Source organism: Lissotriton vulgaris, chromosome 6 (genome assembly GCF_964263255.1).
Source record: "Lissotriton vulgaris chromosome 6, aLisVul1.2, whole genome shotgun sequence".
Lineage (NCBI taxonomy): Eukaryota > Metazoa > Chordata > Amphibia > Caudata > Salamandridae > Lissotriton > Lissotriton vulgaris.
The window spans coordinates 174836137-174860657 of record NC_141694.1 but is presented as its reverse complement, the minus strand read 5'-3'; the positions used below and the strand labels follow the sequence as shown (position 1 = coordinate 174860657).

Genomic DNA, 24521 nt, shown 5'->3' with positions numbered 1-24521 from the left:
CTCATTTAATTTATTTCCACAGGTTGATTGGGCAAAAAAGGTAGCATTAAATAGAGATATATCAATACATAACACTTTAACAGATGTGAAAAAATTTAAGAAAAGAGAGAATGACCACAATAATATTGCAATCCTATTTTGACAAACAAAAAAAGACATCATGGAAGTTGTAGTCATTTCACGTAAACATTAGCAAAATTTGCAAAACTGTAAGCTGAACATACCTTGTAAAAATATGCAGTCAAAATAAATAAGGATTTACATTATAAAACATATATATGAAATATTTTATTTGGTGAAAAAACACTTTCAAGCATCATCATGTGACATTTAATGGAGCTTGAAATCTGTAATCTTAAATGCAACAAAATGTATTCAGACAAACAAACAATCAATTAAAACATGAAGTGAAAAACATATTGACTAAAAAAAATAAAAAAATTCAAAACGAGAAAAACAATAATAATGCTGCAAATTAAAAGAAATATATATATATATTTAAAAAAGGTGCAAAGCACAGCAACAGCTAAATTAAAAGCCAAAACAATATTTAGGTTTAGTGGCACATTCAAAGGTATAACCACTCACTTGTCCACCAAGGTTTCTTGTAAAGCGTTTAGGTTGTAGGATCTCCAAGACCTTCTCTGCACAGGGATATATTTGTAAGGGGAGGCTGGGAGAACCACCTCCAGTCCTCTGGGTCTCCAGGTGATGCTTGGAGGCCAAGTAATAGTCCACCTCTTCCTAATTGCTTGCTACAGCATTCACCCTGTGAACTATTCTGGCACACATTTCCCTTTTCTGAGATAGTGTTGTATGTTGTACTTGGGCGCTCGGTTAGGTTGTGATACCTTTATCACGCACCATTTCCTTTTGTACTTGGGCTTCAAACCATTGTTGCTCTACTCTTATTATTTCATCCACCATGGCTGTCAATTCTGCCTCAGAAAATTGTGGATTTAACCTCTTTACATTATCAACATTATAAACTTAAAAAATGTAATAACTCACAAGAAAATAAAAAAAGAAGAAAAAATGAGCATGAAACAGAGAAAGCAACAAAAAAAACAGACTTCACTGAAAAGGTTTTCCTGAACAACGTTCTGCTGCAGTGGACTGACAAAGGATCAGGAGTGAAACGGAGTATGTTTTAATATCTGGCAAGCAGGTGACAACAATTAGCCAAAACACATCAGGTGTGTGATGCTAGCATTCATCCAAATTGCAAAAAACACAGTTGATGGACAGAACGTAGAACAATGCCATACATTCACCCCAGTACAAGGATCTGGGCCTAAATCCATCGTTTTTTTGCACTCCACACCACCCTGGGTTAGACACTGGCTATATGCAAAACAGCTCTGACCCTGTGCCCCATGGGAACAGTCCAGTCCGAACTACCAAGCCATGTCTACATTCTGTCCATCAAATGTGTTTTTTGCAATTTTCTCACACCGAGTGTGCTGGGTATACTCAGACGTGAGTCCCAGGCTCTCCACACCACTGGAGTCAAGCTATCCAGGCTGAATGAAGGCTGATAGCCATAAACCGGTCCTGGATGCTTGATTACGGACTGGGAAAGACATGGCTTGGTAGTTCGGACTGGACTGTTCCCATGGGGCACAGGGTCAGAGCTGATTTGCATATAGCCAGTGTCTAACCCAGGGTGGTGTGGAGTGCAAAAAAACGATGGATTTAGGCCCAGATCCTTGTACTGGGGTGAATGTATGACATTGTTCTACATTCTGTCCATCAACTGTGTTTTTTGCAGCATTCATCCAAATAGCACAAGAATAGTACAAATTTGAATGAGTCCCTCAACGGCATCCTGCTATGGGAGTCATCCACTAGGACAACCCAGAAATCTAAATAGGCGTGGCGCAATCCCTCCACCCTAACAGTGACAAAGTAATGTTAGCCAGCAGAGGAGTCCTCGCTTCGACAGTGGTGATCCGCTTACACAACGGAAAACACTCTGTAAATGCAGACGAAGGATCAACCAGCCCATAACAAAATAGGGTGGGGAAACTCCATCGGCTTGACGAAGTGCTTGTAAATGCCACCACAGAAACACGAAAGGAGTCCCTCCAAGATCTAAATTAGGCCCAAAGTCATTAAATTACATTTTAACTATGTTAGAAATGTTAACGTTATTCTAATTGTTCACAATGTGCCTATTTACTGATTTGAGGATATTCTGTGTGGTTACATTAGATGTCCAGGTTTGCCCTGTAGCAATAAATGCTTTTACATATAAGTGCCTATTCGTTTTAGTACCATTTGTGTGTATATTGCAAAGAGAAATATATGATTGTTTCCCTTGAAATAATAGTTACCTTGTAAAGGAAGCCAAATATTTCTGTGTGTTAAATGTTGAATCTTTTGAAATACTGTGCAAGACGATTGTAGGCAAATAAGCCTCCTGGAAAACTACGACTTCATGACTACTCTATGGATCCCTTGTGAAGCTGTAAAGTTGTTTCTATGACACGAAATGTGCAACAACTTTCCAATAAGTTGTGAATCAGGCCATCTGTGTTGAAACTCACTGGTGGAAGCACATTACTGAACACTTTCAGCATTTGAGTATTATGTACAATTGACGGGCAAGGATGTCAGAAAATCAATGAATTGTGCATGGGTGTGAATCCTATTGATATTTATTTATTTATTTATTTATTTTGAGAATTTATAAAGCGCAACCGTCACCATTACAGGCATCCTGGTGCTGACAGAGACCAACGAGGGGTAAAGATCAGACAGAGTAGGAAGGCTAGCAAGGAAAGAGCCAGGTTTTCACCTTTTTTCTGAACTGCAAGAGTTCATTTGTGGACCTAAGCTCGATGGGGAGGGAGTTCCAGAGTCTGGCGGCAGCCACCTCAAAGGATCTACCTCCAGCTCTGACCTTCTTAAATCTAGGAACCACTACCAGTCTAGCATCAGATGAACGAAGTTGTCTGGTAGGGGTATACCAAACAAACTTGGATTGTAGAGGAGCTGGACCGCAGCCATGAAGAGCCTAAAAAACTGTACAGAGGGCTTTAAATTGGATTCTTTGTCTAAGAGGGAGCCAATGTAGCTTTGCCAAGGCCAATGGTCCATGAGATCTTCTAGGCCACCCCAAGGCCAGTTTCGCGGCCGCGGATTGAACCCTTTGAAGCCTGTCCAGTAGATATTCAGGGGCCCCAAGCAGGAGGGCATTGCAATAGTCCAACCTGCTCAGGATAGTACATCTGACCACTTGGGCGCGCGCGTAAGTGGGTAAGAGGGGCAGAACCTTCCTAAGTGAGCGAAGGATAGCGAGGCAACAAGCCGACGTTTTCTGCACATGGGTGTCCATGCTGAGTCCTTGGTTTAACATGACCCCAAGGTTGCGGACAGATTCTGCAGGCTGTACGTTAGAGCCTGTTTCTGGGGGCCAGAAGTTGTTAGGCAATGGGCGGGGGATCCTCGTTCCAGCGCTATAAAGCACTTCGGTTTTCCCGACATTAAACTGAAGTGAGTTAGTCTTTAACCAACTTGATGTATTCCGTAGACAATTATGAAAGACCTCCATGGAGACGGAGTCCTCTCCTTCCAATGAAAGGATCAACTGCGTGTCATCGGCATAATTAACAGTTCTAATGCCGAATCCTTTAATAAGCCTAATTAGCGGCCTAAGGTACACATTAAAAAGCATTGGGCTAATAGCAGAGCCCTGGGGGACTCCGTGCAGCACCGGAGAAAGGCATGATTGGTAAGGTGGCATAGAAACTGCCTGCTGCCTATCAGTCAAAAAAGAGTGGAACCATTGCAGTGCAGAGTCTCTCACTCCTACCTCCGCCAACCGCCTTAGTAGGATCTTATGGTTTACTGTGTCAAAGGCGGCAGCATTGTCGAGCAGGATCAAAAATGAAGCCTGTCTTCTGTCTGCACGCCTTTGCAGTTCATCCATGGCGGAGATAAGAGCTGTTTCGGTTCCATGAGCGGGCCGAAAGCTGAATTGGTCCTCGTCAAGTAGGAGATGATGTTCCAGGTGGGTGGAAAGAGTGTTACTAACCACCCGCTCAACTATCTTGGTGGGGAACGGCAGCAGTGAAATGGGCCGATAGTTTTTAGAGCAGTCGGGATCCAAGGAAGGTTTTTTTAACAAAGGGGAGACTAATGCCCGTTTCCAATGGGCAGGGACGGTGCCAGTCACCAGGGATTGATTGCAAATGAGATGGAGTGTGGGGAAAAACTCATCTTCAAATTCCTTCCAAATTTTAGGGGGCACTGGGTCCAGGGGAGAGCCAGACACAATCCCTCTAGCTATCTTGGTAAATAAATCAAATGTAAGTGGCAGAAACCTGCACAGTGACACCTCTGGCGCCAAAGCCGAATCGGGTAATTGGTCAACTAAGGGAACCAAACCCGGGTCAGAAGGGGAGTCCGTGTCAAGAGGGGTGTCCAAGTCTTTCAGGATCAGATCTATTTTCTCTTTAAAGAAGGTGGCAAGATTGTCACAGAGTTCTTGGGACGGGACAATCACATTCTTGCAAGACTCCGGATTGGTGACGCTATTTAAGATGTTAAAAATGCTCCTCGAGTTAGAGGTGGAGTTGCAGATCAGAGTGGAGTAATAGTCCGCTTTAGACTTTTTAATGAGATTTTTATACGCCAGAATCTTAGTCTTCCAAGCAGCTTTGGAGATTTCGCTGTAGTCGCGTCTCCACTTTCTCTCAGCTTGTTTACATTCCAACTTTAAAGTTTTTAGGTCATCATTAAACCATTGAGCGGAGTCTTTACCCCTAATGAGCCGAGTTTTTAGAGGGGCACACCCATGGAGTACATAATAATAACTCTGGGCCTTAGTGAGGGGAGGAGGAAGTGCGTTGTGGAGACTGTGGTGTTTGCCACTACCTCTGAGCTGGTTGTACTCAATCTAATGCCCCTCTCAGCAGGATTTTTTATCCAACCCTAAATCCTGATAGTGTTCTGAAAGTGGTTCAGGATCCCCCGCCCATTTCCTAACAACTTCTGGCCCCCAGAAACAGGCTCTAACGTACAGCCTGCAGAATCTGTCCGCAAGATAGCAAGAGATAATAGTCAGAGACTACTAATGGTTACTGAATGTTGAATGTGGCTGATTAGTGTTGAAACTCACTGAATTCTGCTGGCAAATCACATGCCCCAAGTCACTGAATATCACTGAATACAAAGTAAAACTAAGTACTGCTCCTACCTGTCATATTACCTGCAGCTTGCAAAATCTGTTTAGCAAAACATATTCTATGCATAAACAACAGAATGTGAAAAACCTGGAATTTTATTTTTTATAGAAAGTTACCTACTCCAGGAAAGTGCTGTGATTCCTATGGATGATTGTACTGAACCACTTTCAGAACACTATCAGGATTTAGGGTTGGATAAAAAATCCTGCTTAGAGGGGCATTAGATTGAGTACAACCAGCTCAGAGGTAGTGGCAAACACCACAGTCTCCACAACGCACTTCCTCCTCCCCTCACTAAGGCCCAGAGTTATTATTATGTACTCCATGGGTGTGCCACTTTTTGGGATCTACAAAGCCACATGAATCCCAGTTTATGTGGCTTTGCAAAGAATTTGAAAAAGAAAGTCATATAGCTGAAAGCATTTGCATTGTTTAAACATTATATGGGAAGAGCATTGAAATTCCTGTGCATCCATTGATCTATTTTGATGCACATCCAAATTTAATAGAGTCTGTAAACCTGGTTTATGCCAAAATCATGTGTCTACCTGAAGCTGGAATAACACATACAAAGAGATATTCAGCTCTAAGGAGGTAGCCCTTCCTGTGCAAAAGCAATTTTGCCCACAACGCAAGGAGCCTTGCACTATGGCGCAAGAGTGCTGGCATTGGCACTAAGCAGCCACAAGTGCGCTAGGAAAACCATGCTCTATCTTTGTAAATATGACACATATAAGCTCTGTCTCATTCACACAATATTGGCAGTAAATCTGGGCCTAAATTTGGTGTTAGGAAGGAGAAACAGAAAATCACTGGGGCATGATAGTCAACTCCATGTGGTGGTAAACCAAATGATCTTTCTTCATTAAATCATGCTTATGTAGGAGGTAATATTATTGTGAGTGTTGCAACATGCAAGGAAACATTTGGGATAAGAATTAGCAGACAAGAAACAATTTAGCAACTGCGTTACAATACTTTCCATGAAGGAGCCAATAGTACTCAGGCAAATCATACAACATATTTCTGAAGTTAATTTTATATCTGTAAATGTATTCATGGATAATTTAATATCTGAAAACAGAATGGAAATTTTATAGAGATAGGGAATCGGAAATGAATGTGTCTAAAACCAAGTATCATTTTTTTTGTCCTGGTCTCACCACTCAACCAAATCCCACGCTGAATGGGATACGATTCGAACAGGTCCATAAATTTAAATACTTGGGTGTCACCTTAGACAAGAAGATAGATTGAACCCATCATATGTCCTAGCGTAGGCTAATACTAGAGCAGCAGATAGGTGGCCTGAGGAAGACCTATAGAGGGCTTCATAACTAACTAACTAACTAACTGCTTTCCCCGGTACACCTGCACCAGTCCTTTGTGGGGAGCTCTGGGTACATACAAATACCAAACTGCTAGACTTGGTGGAAAACCTATTTTTGAGGCAAGTACTGTGTATTCCGGTCAGCACCCCCCTGACTCCATTAAGGCTTAATTCCAGCCTTAGACCAATCTCAGAGCAGTCGGCAATTAAACCCCTAATCTTTTGCAGGAGAATTTGGGTTACTCCCAAATTGATATTCTACAGTAAAGGCCTTGAGGATATCCTTAGGAATCTTGCTGATGCTAATGTCTCTTGGATGAGATATGTTATAGAAATCTTTTTTGAATTGAGCTTAGCAACCCAGTGGAAAGATCCTGAGGGTAGTTGTTGCTATACTTCTGCAAAAGGAACTGAAATCCTTGTTTGTATCTTACAGGCTTAATATGCTCCTAACGTTATCAACATTGGGTACATTAACAGGCACATTCTTAAGGACAAAGGATTTTTATTGTGCAGATTTGCTTTTTAGGTGCTATTGGGCCAAATGTGGCTAGGAAACTTTATAGTCTTTTAGATATGGTAATGTGCCACTTTTCATCTTTATTTCAAGATTGGTGAAGTCATTAGATCCTGCAGCAACAGGTTGGTCATCTTGTGGTCATGTGCAAGAATCTGTAACCCATATGCAGTTTTTTTGCCCGTAATATAGTGGTGCAAGGGCCAGGTGGATAATTGTGATGTACAAACGTCTTGGTGTAGGTGGCATGTAAGGAAAGAGATGGGAGCAGTTGCCCAATCTGACTAATCAGGATTTTTTCATTTTCATACAATTGATAATGACTCACCGATGTAAAAAATGTTAGATAATTTTGTATTGATTTTTGGAAACTGTAAATTTGTAAATATTTTGACTTTGCTTTTCTCTAATTATTATAATAAAACATAAAGAACTTACCACACAGTCCTTTATTGCAGTGATTGGGGCACTCATCGCATGGGTTGCCAGCCTTATAAGGTACCTTAAGCTTATCTACTCTATTTCCCCTAGAGGAGTGAAAACAGATTGATACAGTGTTATTCCTGTTTGATAAAGTGTTAGATACATTTAGAAAGGGCATACAGTATATTGCATAATTCTTACTAACATCAACCAGTGGAAAGTACCATCTTAGCATCACTTTCTATGTATTTGCTTTGAAATATGTACAGATAGAGGATTTAGTTGTCCTGTGCCAGAGAAGTAGCCACTAACTTCTGGATATGAAAGTTTGAAGATTTGCTGACCACTGATTGATATGTCAAAATGTAGTAAGGTTGACGGGCATCCAATAAGCGATATAGGTGAGATACGGTCGATTAAGAGGTACTGTCATTGAATAGGCCCTTCATGGCTATGGTTTCTAAATTAGCCCCTTGCTGTGTCTTGTCAAGGCAGCTCAAGTGGAGAAATTGGGTCAGTCTATAATGTTCTGACGGGCCTAGTTTAAATTCATCAGTGCATTGGTTCCTGTTCATTATTACTTTATTTTTGAATAGTGTCCTGAATGTAGGAGGTTGACATCAAGCCCATTCTTAGTTTCTATCTTTCCTGGTGGGAAGTCGCGGTTTTTTACTGATGATGTCAGAGGGGATGGGAACCTGGTCACTTTTCTTACTGCTGAATACCAGTAGGCTAGGATTACATATGAAGTCACTGAACATTGTGGATCTTAGGATGCATCTAAAGTAGGTCGCTGAGGGGTGCTATACTCATTTCTTTTTCTAATCTCTGTCAGGGGATCTCCCGAGTATGCAATACCCATGTTAGAGCCAGAATAAATTATAATTCTAGAATATATCTAACCATATCTGGGACCCCAGACATTCTTAATGTGTTGACTTAAGCAACACCGAATTGGCAGTTTGTGAGGGTCTTGTTTTTCCATATAAAGGTACAGAGAGTTTTTGATTATTCTCTACCGCCTACGTCAATAATTTGACTGGAAGAGGCGGCTTATATAGAGTAGTTGGGAAAAAAGTTAATCTTCATAAAGTTCACTGTCCAATCCTGGAGATTTCTAGTTTTGCCCATCTCTAGGGGAATTTAAAGATATCTAAAAAGTATGGTATATTTTGTATATTCTTGCTTAAACTCGTGTACTTGCATTATCTCTCGACTATTGCCTTAGTTAAATTACTTCCGTACCACTTACATTCTGGTAGTCAAATTTAAATCCAGACATTGCTAAAATTCTGCAGTTCTGTCATCAAAGCCAGACGTGATGACACTAGTTCAGCCCAGCACATAAAATGTTGTCTGTCAATAGAGCCAATTTAGTGTGGTGGGATGAGGGGTTCCATAGAGAGGGAAACAACAGAGGAGAAGAATGAAGAATAGGCAACCCTGTCTCATCCCTCTAGACAGGATTGTTGGGACTGACAGTTGAGATCAGATTTTCAGCCCTGTAGATGCATGTAGGAAGTTGATCTTTATGAATGGGACATTTTAAGTCCTAGGACTGATTCTTTAGGTCTTTAAAAATATAATTCTTTCAAATTATATCACCACATTCAATTAGAGAAGGAGCATTTGAATAATGTATGACATACCCTTTTTGACAATTCTATTGGCTAGTCTGAAGTTATTGCCTGTTTGTCTGTTTTATATTAAATCCTGCCTAATCAGTTGATACCAGCAAAGACCATGCATACATATGCATAGTTTTAATGATATTTGCAGAAAATTGGGCTGTAATAGGCAGACAAAAACTAGACACCTCTGGACCTTTGTGCCCATGCTCAACCTCTGGTAGTTTGAGGCACAGTTGTCTGGCTTAACTTTAGAGGTTGTGTGTAAAGTATTTGTGCAAGACTTCAAACAGTAAAAGCATTATATCACTAAACAAAATGATTCCACACCAGGTTAGAATAATAGAGCAGAATGTGATAAATAAAAAAAGGCTGGAATGACAAAAATCCAATTAGTAGAACTGGAGATATTGATTTGACTTCCTAATCCTTTAAGGGGGAGGGGGTCTGTGCTACTCCTACAGCTCTTCCCATACTTTTCCGTCTTTTTGATGATGACCTCGTTCTCCTGGGGTCATCAGGAGTGAGTAAACACAAACAGGCAGCATAGTCACACAGGGCATTATGGGGTGGTCCACTGTGAGCTTTTGTGAATTTCTTGGCAGTGGCTCTCCCGGGCCGATGTGGTTTTCTTTTCTTCGAGGTGCCCGGTCCCACCCAGGTACCCGTGTGCAGTAATCCCAGGAATCCCATTAAACTATTTCTTTATTCCTGGTGGCAAGCATTAGCCACCTGGAAAATGTCTTTAGGCCTCCTGACTTCAAACAGAACAAACTTGGCGGGGAGCTGGTTTCACTGGCTCCATGCACCAAGCTTTCACTTGGTTTACTCTCTGGGCTCCTCTCTCTCCTGGCACAGAAGCCCAGTGTTTCCCCTGACTGGTCCTGGCAGAGTGTAGGGGGACCAGCGGCCAGGTCCTGCAGGACTGCCCCACTCATCCTGGTGTCAATCAGAGTCTGAGTCCCGGGGCCAGATGGCAGTCAGGGGGTTTCTCCTTAAAATTGTCCATGGCACTGCCTTCAAGTCCAGTGTTTCACTGAAATTCACATCCAAGAGATCTCTCTCCCCCTGCACAATACCTTTTAAGTGGGGGTGAAAGTTGCCATCAGGGATGCACATCTGGCCTATCCTGATGTGCCACATCATCTCTCTGACCCTCTTTCCACCTTCTTGCACAGCTTTCTGAGATACTACAAGATGGTGTCACCCCAGAGTCACTTGATACATGTCCTCTGGGGGTCTCAGCTCCACCCCTTGCTGACATCACTGCCAGGGCCTGCCTAAGCAAATCTTCAATGGAGACCCCCTTCTGCTGAGCTTTAGAGGTCTGGACTCCCTCCTTTGTTGAATGGGCGTGGGCCAGCCCTCTTCCTAGAACCAGATGACTTCTGGCTGATTTAATTTGTTGCTTGATCTGTTTATTGGATTTTGACATATGTGATACATATTAAGACCATACATACTATTTGTGAAACCAGTAAGTATTTACAGGAACCAAATTGTTCAAGGCAGTTCGCCAAATTATATAAACATGTGATGACCATTCTGTCCGAATCTGTGCAATATAAAGAGTTATGTCCAATACAACAAGTAAATCACATTGATCGTGGTCTATTGCTATTGCAATATATAATCAGATTACATGTGCTTTTTTAACATACACATTTGTTTCACATGTATATTTCTTTTTTTTTTTAAGCTTTTTATTTTCAAGTTGCAAAATGTACAAAGTTTAAACGTCATAGTAACCCCCCCACCCCCCACCCCTTTAGATACAAGGCAAAACAGCCGACTTTTACAATAACAATCAGGAGCATCAAAATAACAAGTGTGACAATATTTAGTAACATATAAGGTTGCTAAGATCTTGGTATACAGTCCCTGTGTTCTCATAGCTACAATTGCTGGGTTTTTCTCAATTTTCTGGATTAAGGGGTCTATATAGAGGGCAAAAAGTAGGGGGGAGCAGGGGCATCCTTGCCTGGTACCTCTAGAGATCTTAAAGTTCTTAGTAAGCCTCCCAATAACTACCACACAGGCATTCGGATGGTGATATAGTGCCTGAACTGCCTGTGTAAATTTCAGTCCAAAGCCATATTCCACAGAAAGTTCCAGGAGACCCGATCAAAGGCCTTTTCAGCGTCCAAAAGAATAAGGGACATCGGATCTCCTGACACATGTGCAGCATCAAAAAGGGTGATAGCCCTCCTTATATGTTCAGTGGTGCCCTTTTTTGGTATAAACTCATGTTTCCAGTCTGAGACCAGGGATTCTATTACTGCAGACAATTTGATCGCCAGTAATTTGGAGTACAGCTTAGAATCGCAGTTTATTAGAGTGATAGGCCGATACCAACCCATTTCTAAAGGTGACTTATCTTTTTTGGAAAATATGGATATTTTTGCGTTTGACCAAGAGTCAGGGGGTGTCCCTCCATTAAATATATCAGTGACCATGTTCACATGTATATTTCTAATGACTCCTATCGGCCATACCGCAGCGTCTGAGTTGGTGATCAAACTATCACATGTATAAGCATAAATCTTTTAACAACAAATCAATCATAAGGAAAAGGAGGGGGGACAGGATAGACTGAGATGGGGGAGGCGATCCATGCTTTCTACAGTGCTGTCATTTATACAGATTTAGATGCGTCAACTTTAAAATCATACTAATGCATGTTGGGCCAGTGTGCGGGATATGAAGTGCTTAATCCAGACCACCTTTTTGTCAGGGTACACTACGACCCATGTGCGGGGATCATCCGGGGTTATTGCTACTTGATGAAATGTCAGGATCGTGTTCCACGCTATCAAAATTGGATACTTGCGCAGTCGAAGCAGCATTTCGGCATAGATTCTGTACAGGCTCTAAGCGGAGGAGGATCTTCGGCTTTCCATCGACGCGTGACACAGCTTTTTGCCACTGCTAAACCCAAGTCTAAAATACTAGAGGAAGCCTTGGGTTTCTTTTTTCTAGGAAATATCCCTGCAATGCAAGCCTCCCACATAGTTGGTAAAACACTGTCTGTGCTTGTGGTCAACAATTGTATCACTCCGTGCCAGTGTTCTTGCAAATTGGGGCATGACCACAGCATTTGTAGGAAATCGACCTCTCTCGCTTTGAAGCGTGGGGAACAAGCATCCACTCTATTAAAGTAACTGTTGATTTTATATAGGGATAGATATGCTCTGTGAACTATATAAAATTGAATCAACCTGAATCACGCATTTCTAGGAATATATCTAGGGCTCTCCAGCATTGGAAACAGTTGGGTTTTCAGCCCTTTTTTGAATGCTAAGAATTCACCCTGACTCCTTAGCAGGAGCGGAAGAGAGTTCCAGAGTCTAGCGGCCGCAAAGCTAAACGACCGACCTCCCATCCTTATCCTCTGAACTCTGGGGACCGTCACCAGACATGCAGAGGAGGAGCATAGGCTCCGAGATGCGGAATACCAGGAGCATAAGTTCTGCAGCAAGACTGGGCCCTGTCCATGTACAGCTCAAAAAACCAGACAGGATGCTTTAAAAAGGATCCGCTGATGAACAGGCAGCCAGTGTAGATCCTGTAGTGCCATGGTGGAAGAGTTCCACCGGGGTCGACTGGGAGATTCCTCCAGAGTCTCCGGGCTAGAGGGGGGGCAACTCAGCTGGGGACGATTGGATGGTACTCCCGAAGCTACCAGACTGAGAGGAGGATAACTCAGCTGGGGTTGACTGGAAGGTTCCCCCGAGCTCCCAAGCTGAGAGGCAAGCGACTCAGCTGGGGTCGACTGGAAGATTCTTCCGGAGCTCCCACGCCGAGAGGAAAACAGCTCAGCTGCGGTTGACTGGAAGGTTCCTCCGGAGCTCAAAGACTGAGAGAAGCGCGACTCAGCTGGGGTCGACTGGAGGACTCTTCCGGAGATCCAAGGCTGAGGGGCGGGCAACTCGGCAGGGGTCGATTGGAAGGTTCTTCCGGAGCTCCTGGGAGAACCCTACTAGATAGGTTGTCCAAAGGGACCGACAGGGGCGAAGCCCCCCCAGCAAGTCCGCTCAGAATCGTGACGATCTTATCCTCAAAGGCGGCTGCCAGGGAATCACATAAGGCCTGTGAGACTGGAATATTATTCATGGCTCCAGCCAGGTGGGAAAGATCGTTCACAATCTTTAACAAGGTCTGTGACTTGTTAGTCGCCTGGCTTAACATATCCTCAAGGTAGCCTGCTTTAGCACACTTGATCTGTGCTTTGTATTCCTGTAATGCTAGCCTAAAAGTAACTTTCGCTGCAACTAAATAGTGCTCCCTCCATGCCCTCTCTGCCCGCTTGCATCTCAGCTTCAGCTGCAAGTGGTCGGGGGTATACCAAGGCATAGCACGGTTCTGTCTGTCCCTTGATCCGCGCAGTGGGACCACCTTGTCCAAGGAGTTGGATATCTGCCGACATAGACTGGCGTAGCTTTCATCAACACCACTTCCTAGTGTGAATCCTTCAGGGAGGAGAGTGGCAGGACTGGGGATTTTAGGAGTCTAGACCAAGGTCTGCCTATTTTGGTATGTTTCAATCCTGTGTCAATCGAAGGGACCACAGATAAATAAATATGAAAGGAAACAAGCGCATGATCCGTCCAGCATTGGGGCATGATGTCATTCACCACTACATGCTGGGCGTCAGCAAAGACCAGGTCCAGTGCATGACCTTTCTGGTGAGTAGCAGAGAGAACCAGCTGTTGCAGCTGAATATTGCTACAAGCCTGGCAGAGATCATTATAGGCAGAGTCCAAAGGCCCGTTTGGCCACAGATTAAAATCTCCCAGTACTAGCAGTCTATTATGAGAATTGGAGAGATCATAAATGAGGTCAATAAAATCCGGCCAAGTGGATGGAACATTACCCGGTGGTCTATAACAAAGAACCCCTGAATGTAACGTTTTCTCCTGCCCTTTAAAGGAGAAGCCCATGAGCTCAAATCCCGGTACCTCCTTGATCTGTAACTGCGAGAGTGCTAAGGTTTCCCGGAAGATAAAACCTATGCCGCCACCTCTGTTCTTCAGGCGGGGAGTATGCCTGATTTTATAGCCCAGAGGGCAGGCCAGGCCCAGTTCTACCTCACTGTCCGCCCGAGTCCATGTTTCCGTAAGGAAAAGCACTTCAAGTCCACAGGACTCAATGAGAATTGGAAAAGGAAGTGTTATGAAGCAATCTAATCTCTTCTTTTTAAGTCAGATGGCTTTGCGTACGCTTACTGTGCGTTTACTGTACTCTTACGATGCAAGTGTGAATGACGTACTTCCGCGATTTGCGTAATTGTTTTTAAAAGTAATATACAATTATTATAAGTTAAAAAAACTAGTTTCATGATTTTCCCAGATAATGTCTTCCCTTAATATGTACATTAAATACATAAAAAAAGTTTTTGAACGCGTACAGGACACCGTACATGACGTCACATGGAAGCGTAGATGCGAAGCGTAACGTCAAAGCGCATTCGTGATGTGTATTCGCAGAGTATAAATTACTGTACAAAGTATAGTGCGATCACCGTACGCGTATTGTAAGATTATCCCCCCAAAAAAATACAATGGAAAAGGAGTTATATAGAATTTATTTTTAATATTTTGAAAGAAAAATGTAATTAATAAACAAAAGAAATTTGAATTTAGTTATATTATTTTACATTATGAAATATAACTTATAAAAAATAAACATAAATACTAAAAATGTGGGAAATTAGTATAAAAAGAAAGAAATATAATAATTAATACATTTAAAACTTATCATTTACAAAACCTTTGAAATTCACTGAAAAAGACAGAGGTTTCACACACGTTATAGTTAGGAATTAGCATTTAAAAAACCTTAGAAATTCACTGAAAAAAACATAGGTTTCACATATGTTATAGTTAGCTGGACATTTCGCTCATACAAAACCATTAAAATTCCCCCGTTATAGTTAGTTCAGCTAACTATAACTCGTGCGCCAGAAATGCACCGCTGATGACATCACATATTACATCACTCATGACATGGTCAGTGACACTTGGTGAGACGCTTTGAGAGATAGTGCCAGTCCACTCTATCAAAAGCTTTCTCTGCGTCAAGGAGGAGGAGGGCCATCTGTTTGTTCTGTGTTTCGGCAGTTTCCAGAATTGTAACCATCAATCAGGATTTATCAATGGTTTGGCGATTTATGATAAAGCCAAATTGGTAAAGGTATCTTCTTCGAAACAGTACAGGTCGACTTCCATGTCCGAGGAAATGTAATCCTGAAGGTAGTCATCTTGACAAGCAGAATTAACCTCCTGGCCACAGTATAGTGCTGAGAAATAATTATACCAATGGCAGCACCACTCCCCTCCACACTCTCTCCCTCAGCGCCTTGAGACCCGTTCCAGGTGAGTAGCTTGCACTGTACAAACCCATTGGTTAGTAGTGGCACAGTGCACAAAGTCCTAAGGTCAACAAAAACCACTTCAGTAAAAATAGGAGGGGTGATGACAACAAGTTTGGGGTGACACTGCAGAGGGAATCAAGTCCAACAGTGATGCAGAACATGTCATACTTATCTATTTAGATCGAAGCAAACAATAAGAAATTGTTGTGGATCACCAGGGGCAAGGTAGCCAATGATGTTAGCAATGAAAAAACATAGCTTGCTGTTTAGCCATTGTGTGAATGTTATTGAACATAATTAAGGGGAAAAGTAGTCTAATAATCACAGAATTCATATGATAATTAAGTCATGGGTGTGATCGTATGAAATCAGGTTTTGCTCGCTGTTAAATTGGAATGTGTCCCTAAGTGCATGTTGGCAAGTTGTTTGAATTTCGAAGCATGTATTCTGTTCTTGGCAAACTATAAATGACGTTTTTCTCTGTTGTCAATAGCATTTGCCACTAATATCTACCTTTGATTTTAAACATTCAATCATTTTTCTGAAATTATGAACAGTCTTACTACTTAATCATTTAATAACGTACTTATGTTATCGTCCTTTTTGTTTTGATCTAGAGAGTCTTAAACATTGCTTTCCTGCAAGTTGTGTTAAAAACGCCTCCACCCACTTTGGGATATTAGTAATAATGTTTCAGAAATTTTACTTTCTCTTTATGTCTCCCATAACTCATGACAGCTACACTTTGGAACGCAATTCCCCTTTACATCAAAACGACCCCTATGCTTATCAGCTTCAGGAAGAAATTGAAAACTTGGTTATTCTCACATTAAAATTCATCATAGTTAACGTTCTGTATACTGAGCGCCAAGACACCCCTGGGTAGTTGTGCGCTATACAAATTGCAAGAAACATAAACATAAACATAAACAAACTGAGTCAAAGGCATCTCAGAAGATGATGAAAAAGCAGAATACATTTCCTCATACTTCTGTTGCCCACCAGTTAAAATTATGGGCAATTCTACAGTGTTCTTCTTTTCTATTGCCTTCCTTTTCTGAAATTGGTTCCTCTTGCACAGTAAAATTTTTCAAATCAGAAAGCAACATTTTATCCAACACTTTGACACCCATATCAATTAGGCTTATTAAGTGATTATGTGTTCATTTTGGGTATCTCTCCACCTTCCTCCTCCTCCTGGAGTACAGCTGTACCAGTGCACTCCTGCTGAAAAGATTGTTGTATAATCAACTGGGATATATTTTTGCAGATATCTTTTTTAAATCTTCGTTTCATACTTCCTCCCTACTTGATGACTCCTTTTACACTTAGGTACCTTTCTCCACGTTTTTTAAAGCAATGCCTGTTATTTGCTTTTTATTTTTAAATTTCTCACTTTCATAGTTGAATTTGAATACCTACCTCTGGATTCCTTTAGTAAATGGGGCTTTATTTTCCTGAGATTTTATTGTTTATTTTTATAATTCTGTAGGCCTAGTTTACAATGCTTATTTTCAATCCAATCAACTCACCTTTTATTCAAAATCACCTAATGACAAAAATCGAAGGATCTTGCAATCTGCTTTAAGCTACTGGTTGGTCTACACTCTCTTTCATTGTAGGGGAAATTGCCTCTGTGGGCTCCAAAGATGGCATACAAGTATTCATTTTTCTCAACACTAAAGTTTATCCAGTTTAAATATCCTAATGGAGACTCCAAAGCATCATTATTTAAGGCCTGAGCTAAAACAATTCAAGGGCGTTAAAAACCGAACATCCAACATGCAGGATTATGAGGCTGAGATGTCCATAGCTGAGATCATTGATAAATTTCCATTTTTTATTTGTCTGTGTCAGTTAGTAAATTTCTAACCCCTACATCCTCCCATTGGAATGTCAACTTTGCTTGTGGCTAGTTCCTTCTCCAAAGCAGGATGCTGAAGGGTTATCTATCAAAGATTTGTCAGGTATATTGATTTTTAGCAAATGCGAAGAAAAAGACAGATGTGGCTCCAATGTCTCTACAACTGAGTCTGTTGCTAACTGTGAGGGAGAGAGGTCCAGAGAGTCAAAATATATAAGGGCACTTTATCCTTCTTTCTACTTTTTGACTTGAGGGGTTTCCTAGAAGTTGTTTTTTAAAGGATACTATCAAAGGTGATGTCATCTTTAAATGTTCTGCTTGCCCGCAGCGTTCATCTCTTGAAACCTAAGTATGTATGTATTTATGTATGTAGGCATACTTATATAGCGCGACTGTCACCCAAAGGGCATCCTCGCGCTTTGACCACAGAACATTCCTACCGATGTCAATTACACTGCCTTTGGAAAAAGGTAGGTTTTAAGGTCCTTTCTAAAAGACAGGAGATCCTGCTTGCACCTTAGGGCCAGAGGTAGGGAGTTCCAAAGCTTGGCGGCCGTGAAGCTGAATGAGCGGCCGCCCATCTTCACCCTTTTTATCTTAGGAACAGTCACCAAGAAGGCCGAGGAAGATCTCAGAAGTCTGGCAGCAGAGTACCAGGAAAAAAGACCTTGCAATACCACTGGACCCAGCCCATGCAAGGCTCTAAAGACCAAGCAAGCTGATTTAAAGCAGATCCGTTTTTGCACCGGTAACCAGTGTAGGTCCGAAAGGGCAAGAGAAAACGAAGCAGACCATGGCCGCGAGAGCGCCAGTTTAGCTGCCATATTCTGTACCCGCTGTAGCTTCATAATTAGAGTACTGAGGGCTCCCAGAAGCAGTGCGTTGCAGTAGTCTAAACTACTGAGGATGATACTCTGCACTGCTTCCGTCCTCGCTGAATGAGGAAGTAGTGGCAGAATCTTCCGCAACATGCGTAACAGCAGCATGCAGATTGCCATGGTTTTGTTAACAAAGGCGTCCAGCTGGAGACTAGGCCCGAGCAGGACACCTAGGTTACGGACTGAGTCTGCCGCTGCGACTGTGCCTAAGGTAGAAGAAGGCCAAAGTTCCTCTGGCAGAGAGCGAGGCGTACGATCTACTGAACAGTAGAGAACTTCAGTTTTTTGCTCCATTAAACTGTAACGAGTTCTGACGCAACCTATCCGCAGCTGCCGACATGCATTGGTGAAAGGATTCCAGGGAGACCGCATCCCTGCCCTCGATGGAAAAAATAAGCTGAGTGTCATCGGCATAATTGATGACAGACATGCTGAATGACTTAATCAGACTTATTATAGGGCGAAGGTATAAGTTGAAAAGAATCGGGCTAATTGCATAGCCCTGCGGCAATCCCTGTTTTACCTCTCTCACCACCGAACGAAACAGCGGCATAGCCACAGATTGTCGCCTGTTACAGAGGTATGATGCCAGCCAGTCCAAGGCTAAGCCAGTTACCCTGGACTGCCGGAGCCTGCCTAATAGAACCGCACGGTCAACCGTGTCGAACACGGCCGACATGTCAAGCAACACCAGAAACGCTGCTCCTCCCATGTTGACACGCGAGCGTAGGTCGTCCAAAATGGCCACCAAGGCAGACTCCGTACCGTGGGCCGGCCTAAAGCCAAATTGGGCCACGTCCAAAAGGTCGTTGGATTCAAGGAAGCTGGACAAGACCCTAGTGACCAATTTCTCTAAGATTTTTATTGAGAAAGTCAAGAGTGAAATAGGCCTATAGTTGGTCAGATATAAAGGGTCCAAGGTGACTTTTTTTAGCAGTGGGGTAATTACTGCCAGTTTCCAGCTATCCAGGACTTTGGTCGTGGTCAATGACTGGCAACAGATGGAATGGAGCGGAGGGAAGAGCTCTGCCTGGAACGCCTTCCAAAACTTGTGTGGTAAGGGGTCTAACGGGGAGCCGGATGACACACCATTCGCCAACAGACAGAAATCCTCCAGGGAAGGAGTAGGAAAGCAGGTCAGCCGAGGCTGTACTGCTTCCTCCATAGTCACCTGGTCTGGTTCTGATTCTCCTCCATGTTCATCTCATCTACTTAAACGATTTTACATCATCTTATCCTCCAAGTCTGTTAATGTGATTTGTGTATGAATCCCATGGCTTTTAACATGCTTCTGCTTGATGTATGACATTTTTGGATTAAAAAAGCAACCAAAATGAACTGAACTCATGAGCAAAGATCTGGTCTCTACAGATGGAACAAATAAAGAGTATCCAACAGATGTCTAGAAATTTCACAAGCCGATTGTGTCAATTGAGCTGGTTGACAAAAAAAAGGACAAACGGAAGATCTGATGCATATTTCCTTCTAATAATCTTTCACAAAGGAGCAGGTAAATCAGCTGTTGCTTCCCCCTAAAGAAATACACTATGTAGAATGTTCTGTTGGTGTATCTCAGATTTGGGCATTGAGTTGAGCAGTTGATTCGCCATGCACATCGTGTATACACTGTTCCTTGTAGCTGGAAATCAGTACACAGTATGATTACTATGCACTGTGTTGAGAGCCTTCACTGGCTTTATATAGGTTGAGGGACTATACCCAGGTCTATAGTCCACCTGCACAAAAACACATGTGGGCAGGATCCATGTCCACATCACTGTTACATGCTCAACCTAACCTTTCCGACTCCTGGACAATGGAGAGCTCAGTGATGGCAGTGTAGGCCAACAGTATGGTAGTGTGGGGCTTAGCAAGTGATCACTAAGCATAAACTGCCAAACAAAGCAAGGTCCCTGGTGGTCAGTTCCCAAAATATTAATTTCTGACTTGAGAAGTAATGCAGAGAATTAAACAAAAAAAGCTTGTGTCAATATTTCACACAATTCCCCTACTTAGTCTAGTAGCCCCATCTATTGCACCAACTGCATTCCACGTATTATAGAGTAGGAAAATCAAGCAAACGCTACACATCACAGGTGAAGAAGGTAAAGTTGGGCAGGCATGAGCACAGTTTAAGTAGAAGAGCAGCAGAGTTAGCAGTTTAGGAAGTTCAGCTGCCCACAAGGGTTCATGGAGTTGAAGTGGATTGATAGTGGAAAGTATGACTATGTAGAAATGGCATGAACCAAATCAACATAGATACGATAATAATGTTTTTTTTCAATACTACCTTGAAAAAATAATACATACACATAGTTATATCAACAGAGTCAATAAAAATAAATAAATGTAAATAGAGAATTACTTACCCAGGACAGTAATGGCAAACATAATAAAAAATCCCATCACATGAGGCAGCTGCACATCCGAGATTTACAGATTTTGCAGCAACAATCTATAGAGATAAGTAAGCAATTTATGAACGTTTTTGAAAGGCCACTAATTCAAAACAGTACTGACAATGCAGGATTTTGCTGTATAGATACAATGTAATATTTTGGCTTTAAATATAGTAGTTTATATGTGAACAAAAGGGACACACACAGGAAACTGCATTCACACATACACTATTACAGTAGGAGTATGGAAAACTTTTTTCACACACATCAGGAACTTCTCACAAGAACTATGGAAAATATACAAAGTCAGCTAAGTTCAAAGTGAGTTTTTTGGGTCAAATTCAGGACTTTCATGTATATTTTGTAGACAAGTATAATTTCTGTTTTGTCACTTCTGAGATAAAGCTAAGCACGTTTAGCAAATATAGACAAAAAGCTTGTGAAGTACCGGTGCTCCATTGTTTTGCAGTATTTGTGAAAACAAGCTCATCAGGGTATGCACTGGCATGAAAAATCTTGTGTGACAACTGTGCCAACTTATGATTATGATTAAAGACCCCATGAGTACGTAGGAAATGAAGGAAACCCCTTAAATGTCAGTTATGACAATAACTAGGTACTCTGTAAAATCCAACCCTTCTTTGAAAATGAATATGCCTTTTGTCTTAAAATATTATATAATATATGTCTGTTGGGGAACAGCCAACGTTTTGCTCATTTTACATTTAGCTATAGAGCAGTGAGTAGAGATCTTTTGGGTTTTCTTTGGCGAGAGATACGTCTATTTTGGTGATTCATTTATATATTTATAATTATGCTAATTCTTTTGATTTATTTCCTAATTGTTTATGATTTCTGTAATGGTACTATTTTTACAATGTCATGCGCAGGTTTAATATTAGATTTGACTAAGTCTATGAGAAAATCAGATAGTCCCATTCCCACCTTATGAACCTTTGATTTGCTAATTAGAGCCTCAACATTTTTGGTGGCCTGTACAAGGAATGGGCTAAGTCAATAATTAGAATAATTAGTGGAAATATTTGTTGTTAAGGAGTCAGAGAATCCAGGAGATTGTTGGAGTACTGCTTGAGTACCTTAACCTCTACCTATAGACATTGGGCCTGATTCACAAAGACCAAAACCAAAAAGAGCAAATCTTGATCTAAGTTTACCTTTGTGAATACCAAAAAGTAGTAAAGTTAGACGTGTGGTCTAAGCTTACCTCTGTGAATACTGAAAAGTACTAAACTTACACAAAAGTGTAAGTTTACCTTTGTGAATGAGACCCCTTGTTCAGAAGTTTAATTTGGTGAGTATTTGTTCTGTGTGTTGTTTTGGTGATTGCGTCAGTGTTGTGCTTTAGGTACCGTGTAATGCACATTATATGGTACATTATGGTCTGTTGATGATGGTTTATTATTAAATATTGTTGACGTGTTATTTGTCTTTACATTGTGTATTTTAGTCAAAGATATATGGATTTAGGCGAACTCGAAGTAGATAAAAGAGTCTGTGGTAGATTTAAGGTAACACACGTAGGTTTAAGAATAAGTTGAAGTTATGAAATTCCTAACAGTCTAGTTGGCCTATCTCCACGTATCAATTGGGCCTACAGAGACTGTGTGGGGTATCAGGAACACATGAAAGCTTCCAACGTTTGGTCAACAATGCCATCAAATGCATCTCCTTGCTAGAGGACAAAGCATCACTGACAGTTAGAGCACGAAGTTGGTTCGTCTTTCACACCTACTCCAAGACAGCACCTCAGCCCTTTTTAAGCTGAGTTTACTAAAGTTTCTAAGTAGATGTATCTGCATTTTTGTCTTCATATACTTCCCTCGTGGGAAACAATCATTACAATGCAGTCATTACAAAGCACCACATTCACAACACAACTGTTACAACACAACTGCCTTAACATTGCATGCCATTACAACACATAACATTACAACACATGCCATTACAATGCATTATAAGGTAAGTAATGAGGATTTTTTAGTTTTAGGGTGAGTATGGTTTTTGGGGTACATGGGAATACGGTTGCACACACTGGAGTGGGAATAGTCAATTTTACAGCTACACTATCCAATTTACCCTACTGTTACCCTCACTAAAATAGAAATAGTAATTTTTAACCCTACATTATCCAAAACTTACCCCACTGTTGTTCTACAAGTATTATGCAATGTAAAGGTATGCATTGTAATGGTATGCATTGTCATGGTATGCTATGTAATGGTAGTTTCTAAAAATGCATTGTAATGGCATGCGTTGTAAAATCAAGCAATGTAATGGTAGTTGTGATGTAAAAAACATGTTGTAAAGGCATGCGTTTTAATTGTTTGCGTTGTAACGTAATTTATTCTTCCCTCGCTGCTCTATCTTTTACCATGGAAATGCACTTCAACTAAGCCTTGTTGCCGTCAGTGCGGGGCAAAGAGATAAGATATCCCTCACCTAATATACATATGCAAAGCACTCTTGAGTGAATACATAGAATCCAATGCCCACTTTTTTTATTCATAAAGGCATTTGAACTTGAAGGCAGGTGGTCACAACATACTTTGCCAGAGAGGATCTGCAGCTAAACTACCAGCTTGTGAGGTTTTTGAACGAAGTCGAAAAAGAGACTAAGGGGCACAGGCATCAAGTGATTTTGGAGTTGCAAACGGTGAGGATCGCAAAATTTGCCGTTTGCGATTCCAAAATCACTTTTTGGGGTGCATTAAACAATTTTTTAGAAATCACAATTTTTTGCGATTTCTAAAAATGCGATTGCATTTAAGGAATCGCATTTTTGCGATTCCTTAAATGCAATGCATGAATGTTTAAAAAAATGTGAATTCACAAATAGGGGGAGCAAATTAACACGAGGGTGAACCTCGTGTTAATTTGCGAAATCTTTCAAATATGCTCAAAAAAGCATTTTTGAAAGTGTCATTTTACACACACACATGTCCTTTGGACATGTATGTGTGAAACTGGCACTTAAAATAGCATTTCAAGGGTGCAGGGGGGGTTCCTTTGGACCCCCCTCAGCACCCTTGAAATGCATTAACAAATTGCGATTCGCAAAATGAAAATCGCAAAATGTTAATGCCTTCCCATTGATTCCTATGGGCCTTTTGGCCCATAGGAATCAATGGGAAGGTTTTCCTTAATTGCGATTCGCAAAATGTGAATCGCAATTAAGGAAAATTACGAATTCGTAAAAATATTTGCGATTTATTCATGAATTGCCGTTTGCGATTTCTAAATTGCGATTCCTTAATTTTCGCAATTTAGAAATCGCAAACGGGTGCAATGATGCATGTGCCCCTAATTGACAAGTCAAGTCAAGTCAATTGGCTTTATTTCGATAAAAACATATCATAAAAAGCATTACATAACACAGATAAAATCCCTTCACAGGGTTAAAAAAGACACACGACATCAATAAAATAAATAAAAAGGTCTAACATAATGACCATCATTAAACAATTTCATTTAGCCTTTTGAATCTGATCAGCCATGCCCAACTTAAAAACGTAGCCATGCTGCACACGAACAAAGGCCGAGTATCGGACTTCAGAATAAGCATTGCGGCTATGTGGTGTCTGGTGCCCAGCTCCTTGCACAATGGTTTCAGCCACCTCAATCGTGGAGATTTGTAGGCGGGGCATTCAAATAGAAAGTGGGCAAGAGACTCAACCCTAAGCACAAAGAATGGGCAAAAAGGGGAGGTTTGGGCCGGGATTTTCCAGCGGGAAGTCAATTCACCCACTGAGAGCATACCTATTCTAACCTTAAAATACAAAGCCCTATCTTTAGATTTTGAGATTAAGTCGAGGTAGGGTTCAAAGAGGGGCACGTGCTTAATCATGAGGAACTCACTGGTTGCTCTGCAGTGTTTGGGGTCAGTGCTACTCCTCTCA

The 24521-nt window shown here is 41.4% G+C and overlaps 1 protein-coding gene across 1 annotated transcript in view; it reads right to left on the bottom strand.

Moving 5' to 3' along the window:
- LOC147706974 (cysteine-rich venom protein-like) overlaps nucleotides 1-24521 on the bottom strand; it is a 135534-nt gene that overhangs the window by 7535 nt on the left and 103478 nt on the right. Inside the window, exons 5-6 of the mRNA XM_086925610.1 lie at nucleotides 20575-20660; nucleotides 7478-7566 (exon numbers count right to left, since the gene is read on the bottom strand). Of these exons, the coding sequence (XP_086781736.1) occupies nucleotides 7478-7566; nucleotides 20575-20660 (175 nt within the window). The remainder of the gene's footprint in view (nucleotides 1-7477; nucleotides 7567-20574; nucleotides 20661-24521) is intronic.